We start from the raw sequence: 17706 nt of genomic DNA on the forward strand, positions 1-17706 counted from the left end.
AAAAATATTGATATATTTTTACACCTAAAAACGTTAACGTTTCGACAAAAAAAGTTAATCGTACCCTCTGTTTCCCAAGTGTGTATTTTATGCAAAGGATTTGATCACCAGATTTCGAGGCTCACCGGAAAGACAAATTGTTCTAAAAAACCGAGTTCAGTTCCACCATCGTCGATTATACTTTTCTATAGCGATAGTACAAAAAACATGTCATTCCTCGAAAGATTAGATATTCGAAATATTCGAACACTGCTGATTGAACTTTCAAAAAGTATTTTTTTGTACGCCAGAAGGTCGGCAATTGTCACATAAGAGAAAGCTCAGTGCGATGTTTTGTGCATCTGAGCGTAAGCAAAATGACACTGGTTGCACTGGAAAAAAGCTCAGTGCGATATTTTTATTTCGAAAAGGCAGTTTCAAATTAAAAGTGCCCCCTATAAATGCCGGTAGTGTAAATGGAACACTTATAAAGGACTTTTATAAGAAGCCTATCAATGATCTTCTACAAGAACGACATGAGTAGATTATTAAGAATCAAAGTGATCATTCAATAAACATTTTATGATACTACATAAATTTTGATTTAAAAATTAATTCTCGATAAAATATTTATTGGAATCTTGATATACATTAAAAAACATTATTAATCTATTCAAGTAATTTTCTTTACTTAAATTAAATTATCAATATTTTAATCATTCGGCTAAGAAAGCATTGAAAACGTTCCAATAACGTCTTCATGACTTTATTTTGTGTCTTTAGTCACGCAGTGCTCCTTGGGTGAAATAAAAGGACTTTTACAGGAATGGTAATTATTTTGTAAAATGTTCAATTATGCCTTTAAGAAAATTTTTACGAACTTTTAGCACAGCTTTTGAACTTTTTGGTGAATTAAATGCTTCTTGGGGCTTGAGACAGGTATATACAATTCCGTGAGAACTTCCAACATTTGACTATGAATCATTTGTTGCATCGTATTTTAATTTACTCTTTCGCAATGGTATTCCAAATGCTAGCTAATTAGTAAATTTATTCTTGCCTTCTCGACAAAATTTTCATATTATTTGCACCCATTCATCATGGAGACTTTAAAATGGGGTTACAGCGGAAAATTCAATCGAACCACCAACACAACGAAATCTAGGTTAAAATATTCACCCAGGAAAGATACCATTTTGCTCTCGAGTGAAATTAAAAATCTGCTCAATGGCCTAATTTCCTTGTCTTCAGCACTGACTGAGTGACTTTCCCAAGAAAAAGTCCCCCCACCCACCCAAAAGAAGCATCTCAATTCAATTTTGTCCGAAAAGTGATTCATCTCAACAATGGATATGGTGTACAAAGAAATCCGATACACTTTACCAATTTAATTATGTTCAAAGAATTATTTCTTCTGCCCAAGTCTCTCTTTAAAACTCCCCGCACGAGTCCCATTCAACCACCTTCCACATGCACTATTATCCATCTAAATGTCCATAAATATAGCATTTTAGTTGAGCTTGCAAACGTGTTTAAACATAGCACATGTAATGTATTCTCCATGGATTTAATTTGTTTATTCAACTCACTATAAACTCTCTCCATGTGCCATATTAGATATGAAAATTGAATCACTTTATGCTGATTTGTCATTAATTCGTCTTTGATAGTGATTTGCTTCACCGCACCTCTAAAACAATACACAAAGAGAGAGAGATCTACTGAATGATTGGATTTAAGTGTGTAAGCAATATAAGGAGACATAAATTCAGTATTTTGTCTCCTGGTATTTAAAATTCACAAATAAAATTGATTATGGACATTAAAAACATAAATAAATCATTCTATAGGTTGAGAAATTGTCCAGAATTAATGGGAATGGCCCAATTTGTGTTTTGAAATGGAAAGTAATCCTAATAAACTGCAGCTTAAATCGACTTTATTTAGTTATGGACAACCATAAGAGGTAAAGCCAATTAGAGTACGTGACTATGATTTGAAATTTTACTAGCAATTTTCGCCTAATATTCAAATGAGGTCGCACATTCTAACTGGAATTGGAATGTTCCGGGAAAGTTGCAATTGTCAGTAATTATTGCACACTTCATAAAGGAATAAAATTTTTATATTCGACATTTTTAATTTTAATTGAAAGAAATTATTATTTAATAACATGGCATTAAGGGCAATATTCCTATTTAAAATAATTCTGTTTCTTATGATTAATACAGGTTTTAAGTGCTTTATAGGTTTATGGTCGAGGCTTTGAGCTACACAGTAAAACTGTATCATTATACCTAATCGCTTATTAATTGTTAAATGGTTTATTTTTATAGATCGCCATATATCACATTCCGAAAAATATTACCTCTTTATATTATACAGATCGTATACACATAGCTGTCCCGCCAAATTTATTTTTAAAAAAATTATCAAAAGATAAATTTAAAAAATCAGAAAATAAACAGTAATATTTTCTGTTCCATCTTAAAATAAAGTGTAAAAAAAATGAACTAAGGTAAAGTACCCTTACTCGACCGGGTTCCTCTATTCGACCGGTGGGTCAATTTTTGAATATTTGATGGTGAATTTCATCAATTTCTATGAATTTGTCACTGATTCGTATTATTTAAAGAATAATTGACCTATTAATGTTAGATCATACACAAAATATTATAGCAAATATAATTAAATTGAATAAATAAATCTACCGGTCGAATAGAGGAACCGGTCGAATAAAGGGTACTTTACCTTATATAATATATTTCAAAGAAAGTACTTCACTAGTGTGAACTACAATTAATAACTAATAAACTTATCCATCAAATTTTAGAGCTTTTCCTTATAAAAAAAATACTAACCATTTCACATCACTTGGGTTTGGCCATAAGTGTAAACTTTTTGGAGGATTTTGTAAACTTATGGCCACTCCTGTGAACGAGTTGTGTTCTTTCAAATTATATTTTAATATTCAATTTCTTGAGAAATAAGTTTTAAGAGAATTTAATAGAAAACTTAAAGACGAATGGAAAGTTTTCATACAAAAATTCTAAGTACAACGTTTAGAACAACTTTCCTAATTAATTCACCAAAAACTTGTATATTTTTCTTTAATGAAGAAGATTTTCACTCATTTCCCTCTAAAAGCATTTTTGAAAATTATTTCTTTTAGCCAACTTGAATATTGTTTCTTTTAAATGAAACTGTCCTAACCAGGGTCTGAAGAGGTCTGCTACAGTAGACTCTCGCTCGGACTACTTTTTAATTCGGGCAGCAGTTAAATTTGAAAAAAGTTTGCCAACATATTTCAAGTTTTCGAATGAAGCTAATATGCTCAACTTTGCCATAGTTTGTCTTAGTTATGATGTGATTTTGCATTATTGAAGGGTGTACATGCAATTCACAATAAATATGAGTATTTAAATTTAATATGAGTACGCAGGTAAACAAAAAATGTCTAATTCGGGTGACATTTCGATCCCAAATGCCCGAATTTGAGAGATTCTATTGTAATAACGCTTCACTGGCTGCCAATGTCCGATCATACAGGCGATTAATCGCTGCCGATGATACTCATAGTTCACTCGCTGATCATAGGTGCTATACACAGAAACCGGCTACTTTATTAAGTTGCTAATAAATCAGAAAAATTATGCATAGAAATCAGCTCTTATTACTTATTTATAAATGAGACCCTTATTAAAAAAAAAACCGTTAAAATATTATTTTCAAATTAATAAGTGTTCCTATGCAAAGAATTTGACATTTTATTGACTGATGATTTATTTTTTTGATTTATAAACATGCTCTTCAAGAGGAACTTGTTACACTATTATCATCAAATAAGAAAGGCAAAAAATAGAATTGAAAAATTTAGGTTTCATTGTCAATCTCTTTGAAAACAAACGAAAAATCCTGGATAAAATACTTTTAGAATTTTTTTAATTATTATGATAACCATGTGAAAATAAACTGGGACCACTGGGACTGTGAGGCAAAAGCAATTCATTTCACACTTTTAAAGAAGTCAGATTTTTTCTTTTAAATATCATATAATATTTAAAAAAAATGTTTTATTGTGTTTTTGCCTAATAATTTTTTCAATTTCTTTTTTGGAGAATTAGTCAATAACTTTTATCTACGTAATTAACCATTATTTTAATTATCAATATTCTCAAATTTTTCATGTACTCTAATCTTGCATCGTGATATTCTTTGGCTTTTTATTATTTTTTTTTAATCAAATATTAGTGTAAAAAATTCTAAGGGATCATCATGTGTTATAAAAAAAACGAATGAACTTTTGTTTTACAAATTAATAACACATTCTTTGCAAAATCCACTTAAAAAACAAATGTTTATTGATCACAATTAAAATTTCAAATATCTCATAGTAAAAAAAAAACAAAATAAACTTAAAAAATAATCTCTAGAACGCTTCAAAACGTGCAAAATTCTTTAAATATAGAAACTTCACAAGTTTTTCCCAGCGTAAGTTCTGTCCTCGGGCGATGGATAGCGAGGAAACATACTGATTTATTTAACAAAGCTTTCAAAAGGTACAGTGCTGTCTCTCTATATGCATAACGTGACGATGCACAGCTTTTGTGTCGGTTGCATTCAAAATCAATTTGTTTACATTTTGACACAGTAAATAAAGGAAATTATTTTCTTGGTAACTAATTATTCTCGTTTTTAATTTTATTAATTTTACTTTTTCTGTCCCGTATTATAGTTAAAATAACACGGGAAATCATAAAAAAAATAAAAACAATGATTTATTAAAAGAAAGAAAAACAACCGTTAGGGATTTCAAAAAAAGTTGTGCATATTCAAAAAAAGTTGTGCATATACTTTTAAAAAAAAAAAAGTCCCAAACTATGCATATAGAGAGGCACCACTGTAATTTTCTGTATTTGTTCACAGGTTTCCTGATTAATTAAAAAATAAGCCTAAAAACAGCTGGTTTCTGTGCATAGTACCTTATACCATGCTTATTAACTCTCTGGTTCTATCTTCAAAAAATCTATTCGAGAGAAAAGAAATTTTAAAGCTCGCATTCTAACCATATTGTCTTTGGCATCAAGAACAATAGTAGAATTTTACTCTTTCTGTCCCGAAATAAGTCGTACGTTTGCTAGTACATTTTATATGAAAGAATGTACGACTTATTTCGGGACAGATGGAGTATAAATTTTTGGAACCATAAAAATTGTTATGTTTTTCTCTATGTTATTGAAAAAACTAATAATTATAATATTTATTTTAAATATAGAAAGCCTAAGTGATTATAAATATTATACAAAAATTTGTATGAGAAAAATTCTATTGGAAGAAGTGATATGGGAAGGTGCACTACCTTCGGATGACTCGAACTTCGAAGAATTCATTTTTTAATGTGTTCTAAATGAATTTGGTCCATTTATATTTTAAGGCAAAAAACAAATGAGCAGTAAAAAATTCAAAATGAGCAGTAAAATATCTAATTATGGTCAGTAAAAAACTTCAATCTTTACGAAAATGGGTCTAATTTATATATTTAACATTTAAAATTGTTGCAGATAGAATGAAAACCGCTTTATTTTCCCTTTGCCAAAATTTGAACGATAATATCACTCTTTCAAGTTTTTTTGTTACTATCAATTTTAACTTTTTACTGCTCATTTATACAATGCCATATTTTTATACTTAGGCTAATGCCTCAAATTTCAGAAAAGACTTATGGGTGAAATTAATTAAAAACACAAAGAGGTTCCAAAAGTTGTCAAATTTGTAAATCAAAAACATTTTCAGTAATTTTTTTTTTAAAAATATTATGCTAGATCAACTTCCAAGTAATAAATTTTCCAGAAAAAATTGTCTATTGAGAAATTAGACCTAAGGATTAGCTATATGGCTTAATTTTTCTATTTTTTGTCTGACAAGATTTTTGGAAAAAAAATTGTCCTAAGATTAGATATTGAGGACAAATGTCCGATTTTGTGAAACTGTATAAATTGCTTGCTGTTTAGGATTGCTAGACAATAATGCCCAGCGCACAATAACTTTTGTTTTGTAAACTTGTTTTCGGAACTGCCTATAAGAGTGAGCGAGATGACTACATTTAGGTCTCTCTCACTCTCACTGAAATGTCAAAAACATGTCAACAAAACAAAAGTTATTGTGCGTTGGGCATAAGTAATAATAATAACAATAATATAGTAATTATTATTATTGCTAGACAATAAGGAACATTGCTAGATAATAAGAAACAGGTTTAAATGGTTAGTCAGAAACCACAGTTTTGAACCTAAACACTACTGTTTAAAACCGATTTCGGATTCGGATTGCAAGTTTTACCCAGTCCTATATGTCTTTTTTTAGTTTCGAATATCTTAAAATGTACTGTTTTTTTTTATTAAATCTTAAGGATCAAAATACCCGTCTTTTAAAAAATAAAATTGAGATTAACCATTTGGAGAAACTTCTTAAACTCTAAACTTTTATTCTGAAGACCGTTTAAGATTACCTTTCAGCGATTCTTTGGATAGGATTAGATATTATGATGTATTAATTAAAAATATTAAAAAATATATTTTTATTCCTATTTGGAACACTATTAAATTTTATAAAAATCTAATAAAAATATTTGTAAAATCCTTTAAGGATAATTTTCTAAACAATATTGCAAAATATTATAAACCCCAAAAACCTTCATTTTTTTATAATTTAACTATGTGGTTATGTATTATAGAAAATCATAAAACTATATTTTAATGAATAATCGCTTGAGTAAAACTATTTTAAATTGAACAATTAAAGTGGGTTTGTTTTTTTATGGCTTAGGAAGTCAATGCAAAATAATGTTGTAATCTCACCTTCATACATCTGGGCATATTGTGGAAAACCAGCAGCACGAAGCCATTTACAAGCCTCAATGGCTTCAATTTCTGCAAAAAAAAAGAAGATCGAAAAATAAATTACAATATACAACATGGCTGTTTATTGGTTGAAACATTTATTCATTCATGAAGCCATCGATTCATGTGATTCTGATAAGATAAAATCAGTCAATTTATGGTGAAAAGAAGTGGATGGAGATATAAATATCTTCCATAAAGCTATGGTGTACATGGGTTTAGCAGAAGTGGGAAGGATACCCTTATGTAAAATTAACATTGGGGTTACGTATATGAGATTGAATCCCTTTGATGTCATACAGAGACATCCCAGAGGACACACAAAAGACAATCAATAGGAGACCCAGAAAAAAAAGTATATTTGCCTATCGAGGTGTTATTTTTCAGTTAAAGGTGTGTTGCCTATCACCAATGTGTCATTGCAGATTGTGCGCTATCTTATCTTTTCGTCTTTCATAATTATTATAAATACGTTCGATGTGGAACATCGTCTTCAAAATAAATCACAATATCACATTCGGTTTTAATTTCAAGTTAGCAGTGAGCTGAAAAATATCAAAGAGAAGAGTGTCATATGATTTGTGGGTGAGAAGAAAATGAGTGAATACAGTTTTGCCGTTAAAGATCGTGAAGCCAGAATAGCCGGGGGCAGATCATTCGACCGGAATAAACAGGCCAAGTATAGATTCCTCACGGACACCAATGGAGCGCCCTTCAACAGAGGATCAACGGCCCGGAGATCGCTTCCCGGAAAGAGTCGAATTGATCGTGAAGCTGAAGAGGAGGAATTCAAAAATATCGATTTGAGTGTTCCAGGAACTCCAGTCTCTTCCAGGCACGTAATGTCATTGAAGTATAGAAACAAACTGGCTGAACAGGATAAAGAGGAGCGCGAAAGACAATTCGCAGATCAATTGAGTGATGAAGATCCTCTGAAGAAGTTCCTGGAGTCCATGAGAGCACTCAACGCGAAAAAAAGTTCAGAGTCAAACATTGTTGTGGAAGTTCCCCAACTAAAACCTGTCCTTCAGAGAAGGAATAGTTACGGATACAACAACATTGGCACCTGGAATAGCTCATCAAATCTCCAAGGATACACCGTCCTCTTCCAGCGCAGCATGTCTGCCAAAGTAGATTACAACCAGCATTCCACTGACAATTCCAATCTCGAAATCGACACTGATCAGCCTGATCAGAATTTAATGGATATGCCAGATGATAAGGTCGATTTGGTGGATAAAGACAATGGGGTTAGTGAGGAAGACAAGCCATTAGCAAAATTGTCACATGAAAATGAAAATGGTGATAAAGAAATTGATGAAACTGAAGCAGTGACATCGATTGTGAATGTTGAGCCGGTGAAAGAAATAGAAAAAGTGGAAAGAGTAGAAGTTGTCCAGAAAGAAATCAGCAGTGAAAAACCAAAGTCCAAAGATAAATCCAAGAATCGATATTTGAACTTTTGGCGTAAACTGACCGGACACAGTGCAAGTAAAGATCATGAGAAGAAAGTTGATAGGAACTAATAAGAAAAATTAGGAAAAAACATATTTTGAAAGTTTTAAAATAAAACTGTAAGAACTATATTAAAAATATCAATATTGCGTATTGAAAATTATGATAAGCTGTTATCGATAATGGCTACATAAAATTAGCAAGCTTTCTAACCAGTTGTGATGTTAAATTACTCGATGCCATGAATAAATTACTACACTCTGTACTTTAAATTGAATTTAATAAATATTAAATGTAATTTATTTTAATTATTTTCTCTTTTATTTATAAAATTTTGTTATTTTAATTTTCAGTGAGATGCCATTCACTTCTATTTATTTTTAAGTTCTTTTATCCAATTCTGAGGTAATGGCTCCGGCACATCTTTTCGATCAGGAAAATTTGCTGAAGTCGAAATTCGACCTTTTCCTTTTCACACGTTTTGTGTATGACTATCTCATTATTGCACACTCTTCTTCTTCTTTTGAACATCACAACAAATTCAATTTAGCTCAATCGAATTTGGAGTGCGAAAGAATGAGATAGACATATGTAAAACGTGTGAGAAAGAAATAGATATGAATTTTGATTTCACGAAATATTCTGGATCTAAAAGGTGTGCCGTAGCCATAAGGATTTAAGGTAAATATTTATTGTCGAAATTCAAGATTTCTTATGCTGAGTAAAAGGTTAATGATGCTTCATTTCCTCCAATTTTGGCTTCAATTATTTTGTATTTAAAGGTTTAAAATTAAAAAATTAAAATTACCTAAAATTTAAAAATGAATTTAATTCCACGTCCCTTTTTTTCTCAAAAGATTTGCGTAAATCTATCCACTTTTTGGTACTCAAAATTGGACTAAACTAAATTGAATTTGGTGTGATGTTCAAAAGAAAAAGAAGAGTGCGAAAGAGTGGGATAGACACATGCAGAGCTTTTAAGAAAGAAAGTGATGAGAATTTTGACTTTATGAAATTTTCTTGGTCTAAAAGGTGTGTCGGATCTATAAAAATATTTATCGGAAAATACAAATCAGCATTTAAATGCGGATTCAAACCCTTCAATTCTGAAATAAATTTTTAATAATTAAAATTTTAAATCGACCTCCAAAGGTTAATTTTAATTCTTCAATAAAGATCTTTAAGTTCTTAATGTAGAATTTCTATAAGTCTGAGGTAAAATATGGCAACTTCAACGAGGGAAAAAATTAGGTGTCGCGGATTTCGCGAAGCAAAATTGGAGTTTCTTGGGTTTCGCAATGAGTTTCTCGGACAATTTTCGAGAGTTTCTCAATACGAGTTACCCTTTGAGCTTTCTTTAATTTTAAAGAAGCTCAGGATGAACTTTTAACCCTTTAAGGACGAATGGTATACATCTGTGCCATAATAATACCATTTTTGACTATTTAAATTTAAAGGGTAAAATAACTTTCTATAGTCAAAAGTTTGTTTTCGTTTCTAGGCTTCCAGTGTCCCATTCGTTCTTAAACGGTTAAAACTTCAAATACAGAAAATTTTAAAGCAAGATTGAAATAGATGACACATCATTAGCCTTTAACTTAGAATCCAAAATATTTTAGTTGATACTAATTATTTAATTTACATCTTTAAGCTTTTTCAAAAGAAAAGAACGGTTTTAAGATTTATATTTAAAGTTTGAATATTATCATCAAAGAATAAAGAGATTATTAATGATAATTTTATCTACAAAAAACACGAAACACAATCAGTTTTCAAAGTTGTTCTTTATAATCCACATTAAAAAATATGTATTATAAAATTTTAGTAAAATAAAAGGTGTTTCAAAAATCATAAAAAATTGTGTTTTTTTTTTAATTATTTTTAAAAGCCCTGTGATTGGTAACCACAGCTTTATATTGTGTATTGTGTAATGAAATTGATGGCTCTGTAATTGATACGTTAAAAAGATAGTACTAGATGGTCTTCAGTTATGCGGGGTTATTGAAAACCGGAAGGTGATCTTACCGTTTTACGTTTAACAGAGGAACATGATTATATCGGTGGCTCAGAATAAGTCTTGAACAACTCACTAATGGTCAATTTTACAGGAGATCGATTTGAAGCTAAGACTTTACGGACTATAAGTATAGGCTTTTTACGATTTAAGAAACTTATATTTGTGAAAATAATTAGCTTTCAGATGTAATATTCATAAAGAAGATAGAGGATATCAAGGGGTTTCCAAAAATCGAAAAAGACTAATTTTGTAAAAAAAAATAGAGTTGTTCGAGTCTTATTCTGAGCAATCGAAATGAAGTCATCATTTTTATTGTTCCAAATCTGACTATAAGAAATAAAACTTAAATCTAAAAAAGTACTATTTCGTATAAATTTGTCAAGAGATAGTTACGCTGTGTAACGAAATTGATTGATATTAGCAACGAAATTTACATAGGGGAAAGTGGGGTACCTTTGAATAGGCACAGCTTTGAAATAGGGTTGTTTTCTTTTCTTTTTAAATGGAGTTAAGCTGTATCATATTGTAGTTTTTGGTAATTTAGCAACAAAATTAATTTCTAGAGGTAAATGATATCATGATAGGTTCGAGTTCCATTTAAAAATAAGTGAAAAAACCCTATTTCAAAGATTCCCAAATTTAAAGTTACTCCATTTCTCCCTATTACAAAACGTTTTCAAAACATTCGAATACTTTTTCTGTACCGCTAGTTGTTGTTGTAATAGATAATTTGAAATTAAACCACAAAAATTTTACGTTGACTTTCATTATTGACAAATTAAATGTAAATTCTTTTTAAAATTTAAATTCTCTTATTAAATTGTTAACTAGACTTTTTTTCTGAATAATTCCGGAATTTTTTCCGCTTTTACCGGAATTTTCTTTCACTATATGCATTATTCTTCTCATCCCAGTATGGAAATTCTGTAACAGTATGACAAGGTCATATGACAAATTTTACAAATTTCATGTCGTAAATTAGGATAAATTAATTCAAAATCAGATTCACATCACTTACTGAGAGCGCCATAGAGCTCCTTGGAATGGCTATTCGATGCTCACTGGCCTTTAATGTTATTATATTTCCGAATTAACTACGAAAATTTGTTATATGACATTGTCATCGTTGCAGAATCTCCTGCAAGACTCCTCCTGAATTATTTTAATTTTATGATTACAGTAGACTCTCTGTCAATCCGGCATATGGGGTAAAATGTCATTCAGGTTATCGAGAGATTTGGGCGTCAAAGTCATTGTAAATTCCACAAATAGCGCTCAATTATAGAGAATTACGATAAAATTAAAGGAACTACAGCGAATTTGAGCTAATTTGTTTCAAAATCAAGCGTGAAAATTGCCAACAAAATTTTTCGCCCGATTGAAAACGAGCCGATTGAGCGAGAGTCTACTGTATATTTTCACTGAGAAATCAAAATAAGAAACAGATGGAAAAATTCATTAAAACGGAATGCTAACTAAATTGGCACTATGACAAGAAAACTCAGTAGATGGCGCTGTCAATTGTACACAAAATATAGTTCTCAAGATTTGATGTTTAAAAGAAGAAGGAGATTGCGAGATAATGAGATGGACATATGCAAAGTGTGTAAGAAAGAAAGGAATTCGAATTTTGATTTTATAAAATTCCAAAAGTCCAAGTTCCAAGTTCAAAACAGCCTCACTTTCCCTTATGAGCAATAAAACAGCTTCTCAAAAGCCGCAATGATATATTCCTAATATTCTCATCCGAAATTTGCTCAATGGAATTGGTTTCGTGTTTGACTTCTTCGACAAAATTTAACAAGTAAGAAAAAAAACATTGTTAATGTTGAATGTTAGTAAAGTGAAAATAAACGCTTATCAAATATTGCAATTTACTTGTGGGATCGCCACTCTGGCAAATGAGTAACACGGAAAGGTAACGCATGTATTCGGAGATAAGAAACTGGCTTTCGCAAGAAATATATTACCAAGAATTGCGCGTTTCTAGTAGTCGTTAGGAGTATTATTTCAAATGTCTGGGCCAATAAGTATGGGAATATTGTTTGTTTTAGATACAATCTCCATTTCACTTTTCCTGGGCCTTATCTTCGCAACACTTTGCTATTTACTTTTAAAATTGTTTCAATGTCCAAGGCAGAGTCTCTCTTGTATATCACATGTTACATGACACAAAGTGCATGAAGCACAAATTTCACTTCCCAACCATTATTCGTCTCGTCGTGACACCTAAAAAATTTTCTTTGCAACATACGAAATATTGTTCAAAATTTATTAACTCCTCTGCGGTGCAACGGGCTTTGGGCCTTTTGTGTGCCACGGACAGAAAATTGTACAAAATGCCACGAGAACCTGAGGTAAATGATCATTGTAACTTTGTACCAAAAAGACAGATACCAAATTAAAATATAACACCATTGACCATTGTGACGACTTTCGTTGGATTTCCTTCGAAATATTCTCGAGGTTGAACAATAAAACTGAGCATTTTTTTTAAACTTCTCTTCAAGTCTTTACACTCGCAAATCACTGCCAAATTGCACCATCATCAAATATTAATAGAAAATTTATTGCAAATTTTGGTATAATTTCATCCAAAATTGATCCGGTCAATTTTTGCTAGATTTACGTGATAATATGCCAATTGGATATGAAACAATTGAAACTATAAATAGAATTTGAGTTTATAGTGATGTACATTGTACAATTCTCTTTTTTTTTTTAAGAAAATGTGGTGTACAAATTGAGAAAGGTCAACATATCACGCTATTTATTAATTGTATACCGAAATAGCCCCAAAATTTTTTATGCTAAAAATATCATGTGAATGTTTACAATTTTTCGAGGGAATAAAATTGTTGTGTATATACAAAAATTTATGTTAGAAAAAGATGTATTTAGAATACCACATAGACAGACGAGGGGGAAGTCATAGGTTTTTGCTCAGTGCTCAATGCTTTCATTTTCAAATAAATTCTCATAAATTTCATAAGAGCCCGTTAGATTTTGTAATTTGAAATTTGGTTTTATCATATTGGCTTGTTTTTGTATTAAATTTAGAAAAGTTTATAAAATGAGATTCTTGGAAGGTAATTATGATAGTGAAAAAATTAAAAGAAAAGTTTCTCAATTTATAAAAATTAAGGTATTAGTTTTAAAGTAAAGAAATTTAGAAAAAAGTTGCAGTAGATTGATCAGTAGGGGAAGGTGTGGCTATACTGAAAATGCTATTTTTCGCACATCTCTAAAGGAAGTTGGACCTAGCTATAATTTAATTTAGATCCGCAATTGTTTTGTCTATATTAACATTGTGTCTGAGCCTAGTTTCCTTTAGAAATATGAGAAAAATAGCGTTTAAAAAAAATCACTCAAAATGGAACTTAATCAGTATACAAAAAGCAAATAACAAAATGGTAATCTATAATAATAATTAGGAAATATTTTTGTGAAAATGAATAAAAAGAAATTTTGTATCAGTTTACTTTTGCTGATTCGGTTTAAATGGATGACAAATTTGAACTTTTGATTGCCCCTCAGCACATTTAGACTAGGGCAGTATCATGAAATCAAAATTTGCATCCCTTTCTGTCTTAAAAGTTTTGCATACGTCAGTTCCATTCTTTCACACTCTTATTCTTCTTATAAACATCACGACGAATTAAATTCACGTCAATCCAATTTGGAGTGCAAAAGAGTAGGGTATATATAAGCAAAACTTTTGGGGAAAGAAAAAAATTGAATTTTGATTTAATGAAATTTTCCTGTTATAAAAGATGTGCAGGAGCCATTAAGGACAAATATGGAATTTTTGATTGATCAAAATTGAATTGTATGCTAAAAATTTTGAAATATTTACTAACGAATTTGATTTTTTAATTAAAAATGTTCACCTTATTAAAAATTAAAATAATTCTTTATGGCTCCGACACACCTTTTAGATCAGAAAAATTTCATAAAATCAAAATTCACATCCCTTTCTTTCTTAATAGCTTTGCTTATGTCTATTCTACTCTTTCGCATTCTTCTTCTTCTTTTGAATATCACACCAAATTAAATTTACCTCAGTCCAATTTTGAGTCCGAAAGAATGGGATAAACTTAAGCCAATATTTTGAGAAAGAAAGGGACGGAAATTTTGATTTCATGAAATTATACCGATCTGAAAGGTGTACCGAAAGCATTAGGTAAACGGATAAACGTTTTCAATCAGTAAGATATTTTTTTGTGTGTAAATAAAAAAATAACTTTTTTATGACAAAAAGTAATGCATAATTGAGCATAAAACAATTAAGATGCTAGTAATTTCAATACGGTCCAGAACGGTTTTCTTTTCGAAGAATATTTTATTATTTTCATGCATTAAAATCATTTTAAAGCCTTTAAATTTTTATTTTCACTGATTTTTTTTAATAAAATTATTGTACAATCTAATACAGTTTTTAGGGGTTAGAGAGCTTAAATTAGGATCTTATATTGTTCAGGTTTAAGAATCATATATCTCAAATAAATTTCAAAATATAATAATTTTAAGTTGAGCTCTTAAAATATCTTTATCTAAAGTTATTTTTCAAAATTTATTAAATAAAAACAATTTTCATGTAGAATCTTTTTATTGAAATTCGGAAATTACGGTGAAAGGAACACCTATTTACACTTTAGGAACTCGTGTTAGGACTTATTGATACCTTACTCTGTATCATTGGAATACGAAATTCGAATACTTATCCTTACCGAAAAGCGCAGATTAATGAAAAAAACGTTATATTACTCAGATTTTATTGGATGCATTAAATAAATTTCAACATTTTGACAAACGTGTTAATAGGGGTTTCCTGTCGAAGATGTGTTCCTTCGACCCTAAGGTTTTCACGTCATAACAAAGATATAAAAAAAAAGAAATGAAACTATTAAATATTTTAATCGTAAATTAATTAGGTAAAGCAGGTAATATAGTTAATTTTTTTTCAAAAATTAACTAACGTATAATATAGTTAATTTTTTTTCAAAAATTAACTATATCATCACGTACATTAGATATTTAAAATATCAAGGAAATCATTGTAAAATGAGAAAAACCATAAGTTTTTTGTATTCTATAAGGCCTAAAATTAATGCTAATAGAGAATTATTATTACAAAGTTTTTTGTGCGTTTTATTAAATTATTATTAAGCTTTAAAAAATGATCTAAAAACATCCTCATAAAAATCACGATCCCTAACTGTATATAAATAAAATTACGCCCTTATAGCTTGATCCTAATATCTTTTATTATGTTATACTAAAAAATATAGACTAAACGTTTTTAGAACATGTTTATGATACATAATGTTATATTTTTTTCAATTCTGAAAGAAAATTACGTAGAATTTATAACAAGTAAGGTAAAGTGCCCTCGAGTCGACCGGTTCCACGAATCGACCGATGGTCAATATTTGAATGTTTGATGGTGAATTTCTATAAAATTGTCACTGATTCATATTTATTTATGGAATAATTGACCTATTAATGTTAGATCATACGCCAAATATTAATGCAAATATAAATGAATTGAATAAATAACTCTACCGGTCGAATTGAGGAACCGGTCGACTTCAGAGCACTTTACCTTAATATTATTTGAAAAAAAAGACATTTTTGACGTAAATCCTTTAATTCAAAGTTTCTCTATTTTAGCTTTCGACAGCTGTCAAACGCATAAGGAACTCGGTAATTATAAGTATGGAAAAATTCGAAAATCTATTTGAAGATCCAAAAACGAGACTTTCTTACTTATTAATACTTTCGCAATGTGGCGGAAGTTACATCCTGTTCGAATTTCGAAGTGCCCAAGTGTCAAAATGTGACGATCTTCACATTGTTGTGAGGAAAACAACTGAACAACGACGATTACTGTTCTCGCCCCAGTATTTAATCACTCCATAATCACTGAGTAACTCTTTTGCGATCTTTTTAGTGTGATATTTGATAAATTTTCCCCAACTTGTTCGAAAATTTAGTATGAAAATTCGAAATTGAATTTGAATTCTTCGAACTTCAACGACTTTTTGTGCTAATAGAGTTCCATTTACCTTTCATCCAAGACACTATTGGAGAATCAAAATCTATTTGTGATCGGGCTCAGTGTGTTTCAGATGTGGGTAGTTCGAAATGCAGTCGATTATTCTTTGTTTATTTAAAAAAAAATGACAAAAACACTAATAGACCCAAGCAGCACATCTTGATTATTTAACTGTTGGATAACGTTTTTATAACTTTTTTGGTTGAAATAACCGTATTTTAACGTTGGCAGAACGATAATTTCTGGTTATGTTATTTTGTGCTGCATGGGAGAGTTATTTTTATAAAGTCTGTACTAGTGAGCATACTAAGGGCTTCGGAAAAAATGCCTTAAAGTCAAAACATAAAAAAGTGTCTCAAACATACCGTCTCTCCCCTAATTCAAATAAATATTAAAGTTGTTAATGCTTATGGGATTTCTCAAGAATTTTATTATTTTTTCTTCACGTTAATCGTGATAGTGTGCATTGTTAAGACTGTGTGGAGATTATCTAAAGGAGTTTAACATTTTTTTTTTATTTAAAGTTATTTTTGTAAATGTAAACAAAAGAGGCTTTACTACCTCACGGAATTAGAAATTGTGAGGGCAACTGTCACTTGCTAGTTCCTCTCATTTTTCAGTTTTTTCAATTTTGGGTATCTTCTTGTGAGTTTTTTTCACTTTACACGATATTTGTGATGAATTTATTCCGAGTTTGTTATTGATAATTGAGTTAAAACACTAATAAAACATTCTATTAGGAGAAGATCCTTCTTGTTCTCAAGGGTAAGAAATATTCTTCACATAATTTTTAATCTTGACTTTTTCAAGACTTTTTTTTAGTACAAAATACAATCTATCCTTATCTTATTGTTTTGTTCTAAAGCACAGTAACTTTTTATCTCTGGACATAAACTCAAGAATATTTTCTTTATCATTTCTATTATTTTTTGTTTCTGAGGTCTTTGTTTATCTGTCTTTTATTTTACAAAGAAAAGAGTTTCTAAACATATGTCACGAACGTAACGAATAATATTAGTACATCCCTGTACTAAGTCTCTTGATCTTTTTTTCTAAATTTTTGAATGAGAATTTAAAGTATTTTCAGTCAGTATTGAAATAAATATTATTGTTTTTGACTATTCATATTAATTTAAAATTGACTAATTCAAATGGTTTTAGTACATTCCTGTACTATTTTTTTGTGAAATGTTTAAATATTTTCGAAATAACAGTGTAATTGTATAAAATGTTACCATTATTTTTTACTATTTCACACAAAAAAAGCCAACTCTTAGCATTAGTGGGTTTAGTTTTGG

The 17706-nt window shown here is 30.0% G+C and overlaps 1 protein-coding gene across 4 annotated transcripts in view; it reads right to left on the bottom strand.

Moving 5' to 3' along the window:
- LOC129810016 (rho GTPase-activating protein 7) overlaps positions 1-17706 on the bottom strand; it is a 115820-nt gene that overhangs the window by 30571 nt on the left and 67543 nt on the right. For all 4 annotated transcript variants that reach the window (XM_055860239.1, XM_055860240.1, XM_055860238.1 and 1 more), the window contains one exon: positions 6837-6908. In XM_055860239.1, the coding sequence (XP_055716214.1) occupies positions 6837-6908 (72 nt within the window). The remainder of the gene's footprint in view (positions 1-6836; positions 6909-17706) is intronic.

The sequence above is a fragment of the Phlebotomus papatasi genome, chromosome 1 (genome assembly GCF_024763615.1).
Source record: "Phlebotomus papatasi isolate M1 chromosome 1, Ppap_2.1, whole genome shotgun sequence".
In the NCBI taxonomy this organism is placed as follows: domain Eukaryota; kingdom Metazoa; phylum Arthropoda; class Insecta; order Diptera; family Psychodidae; genus Phlebotomus; species Phlebotomus papatasi.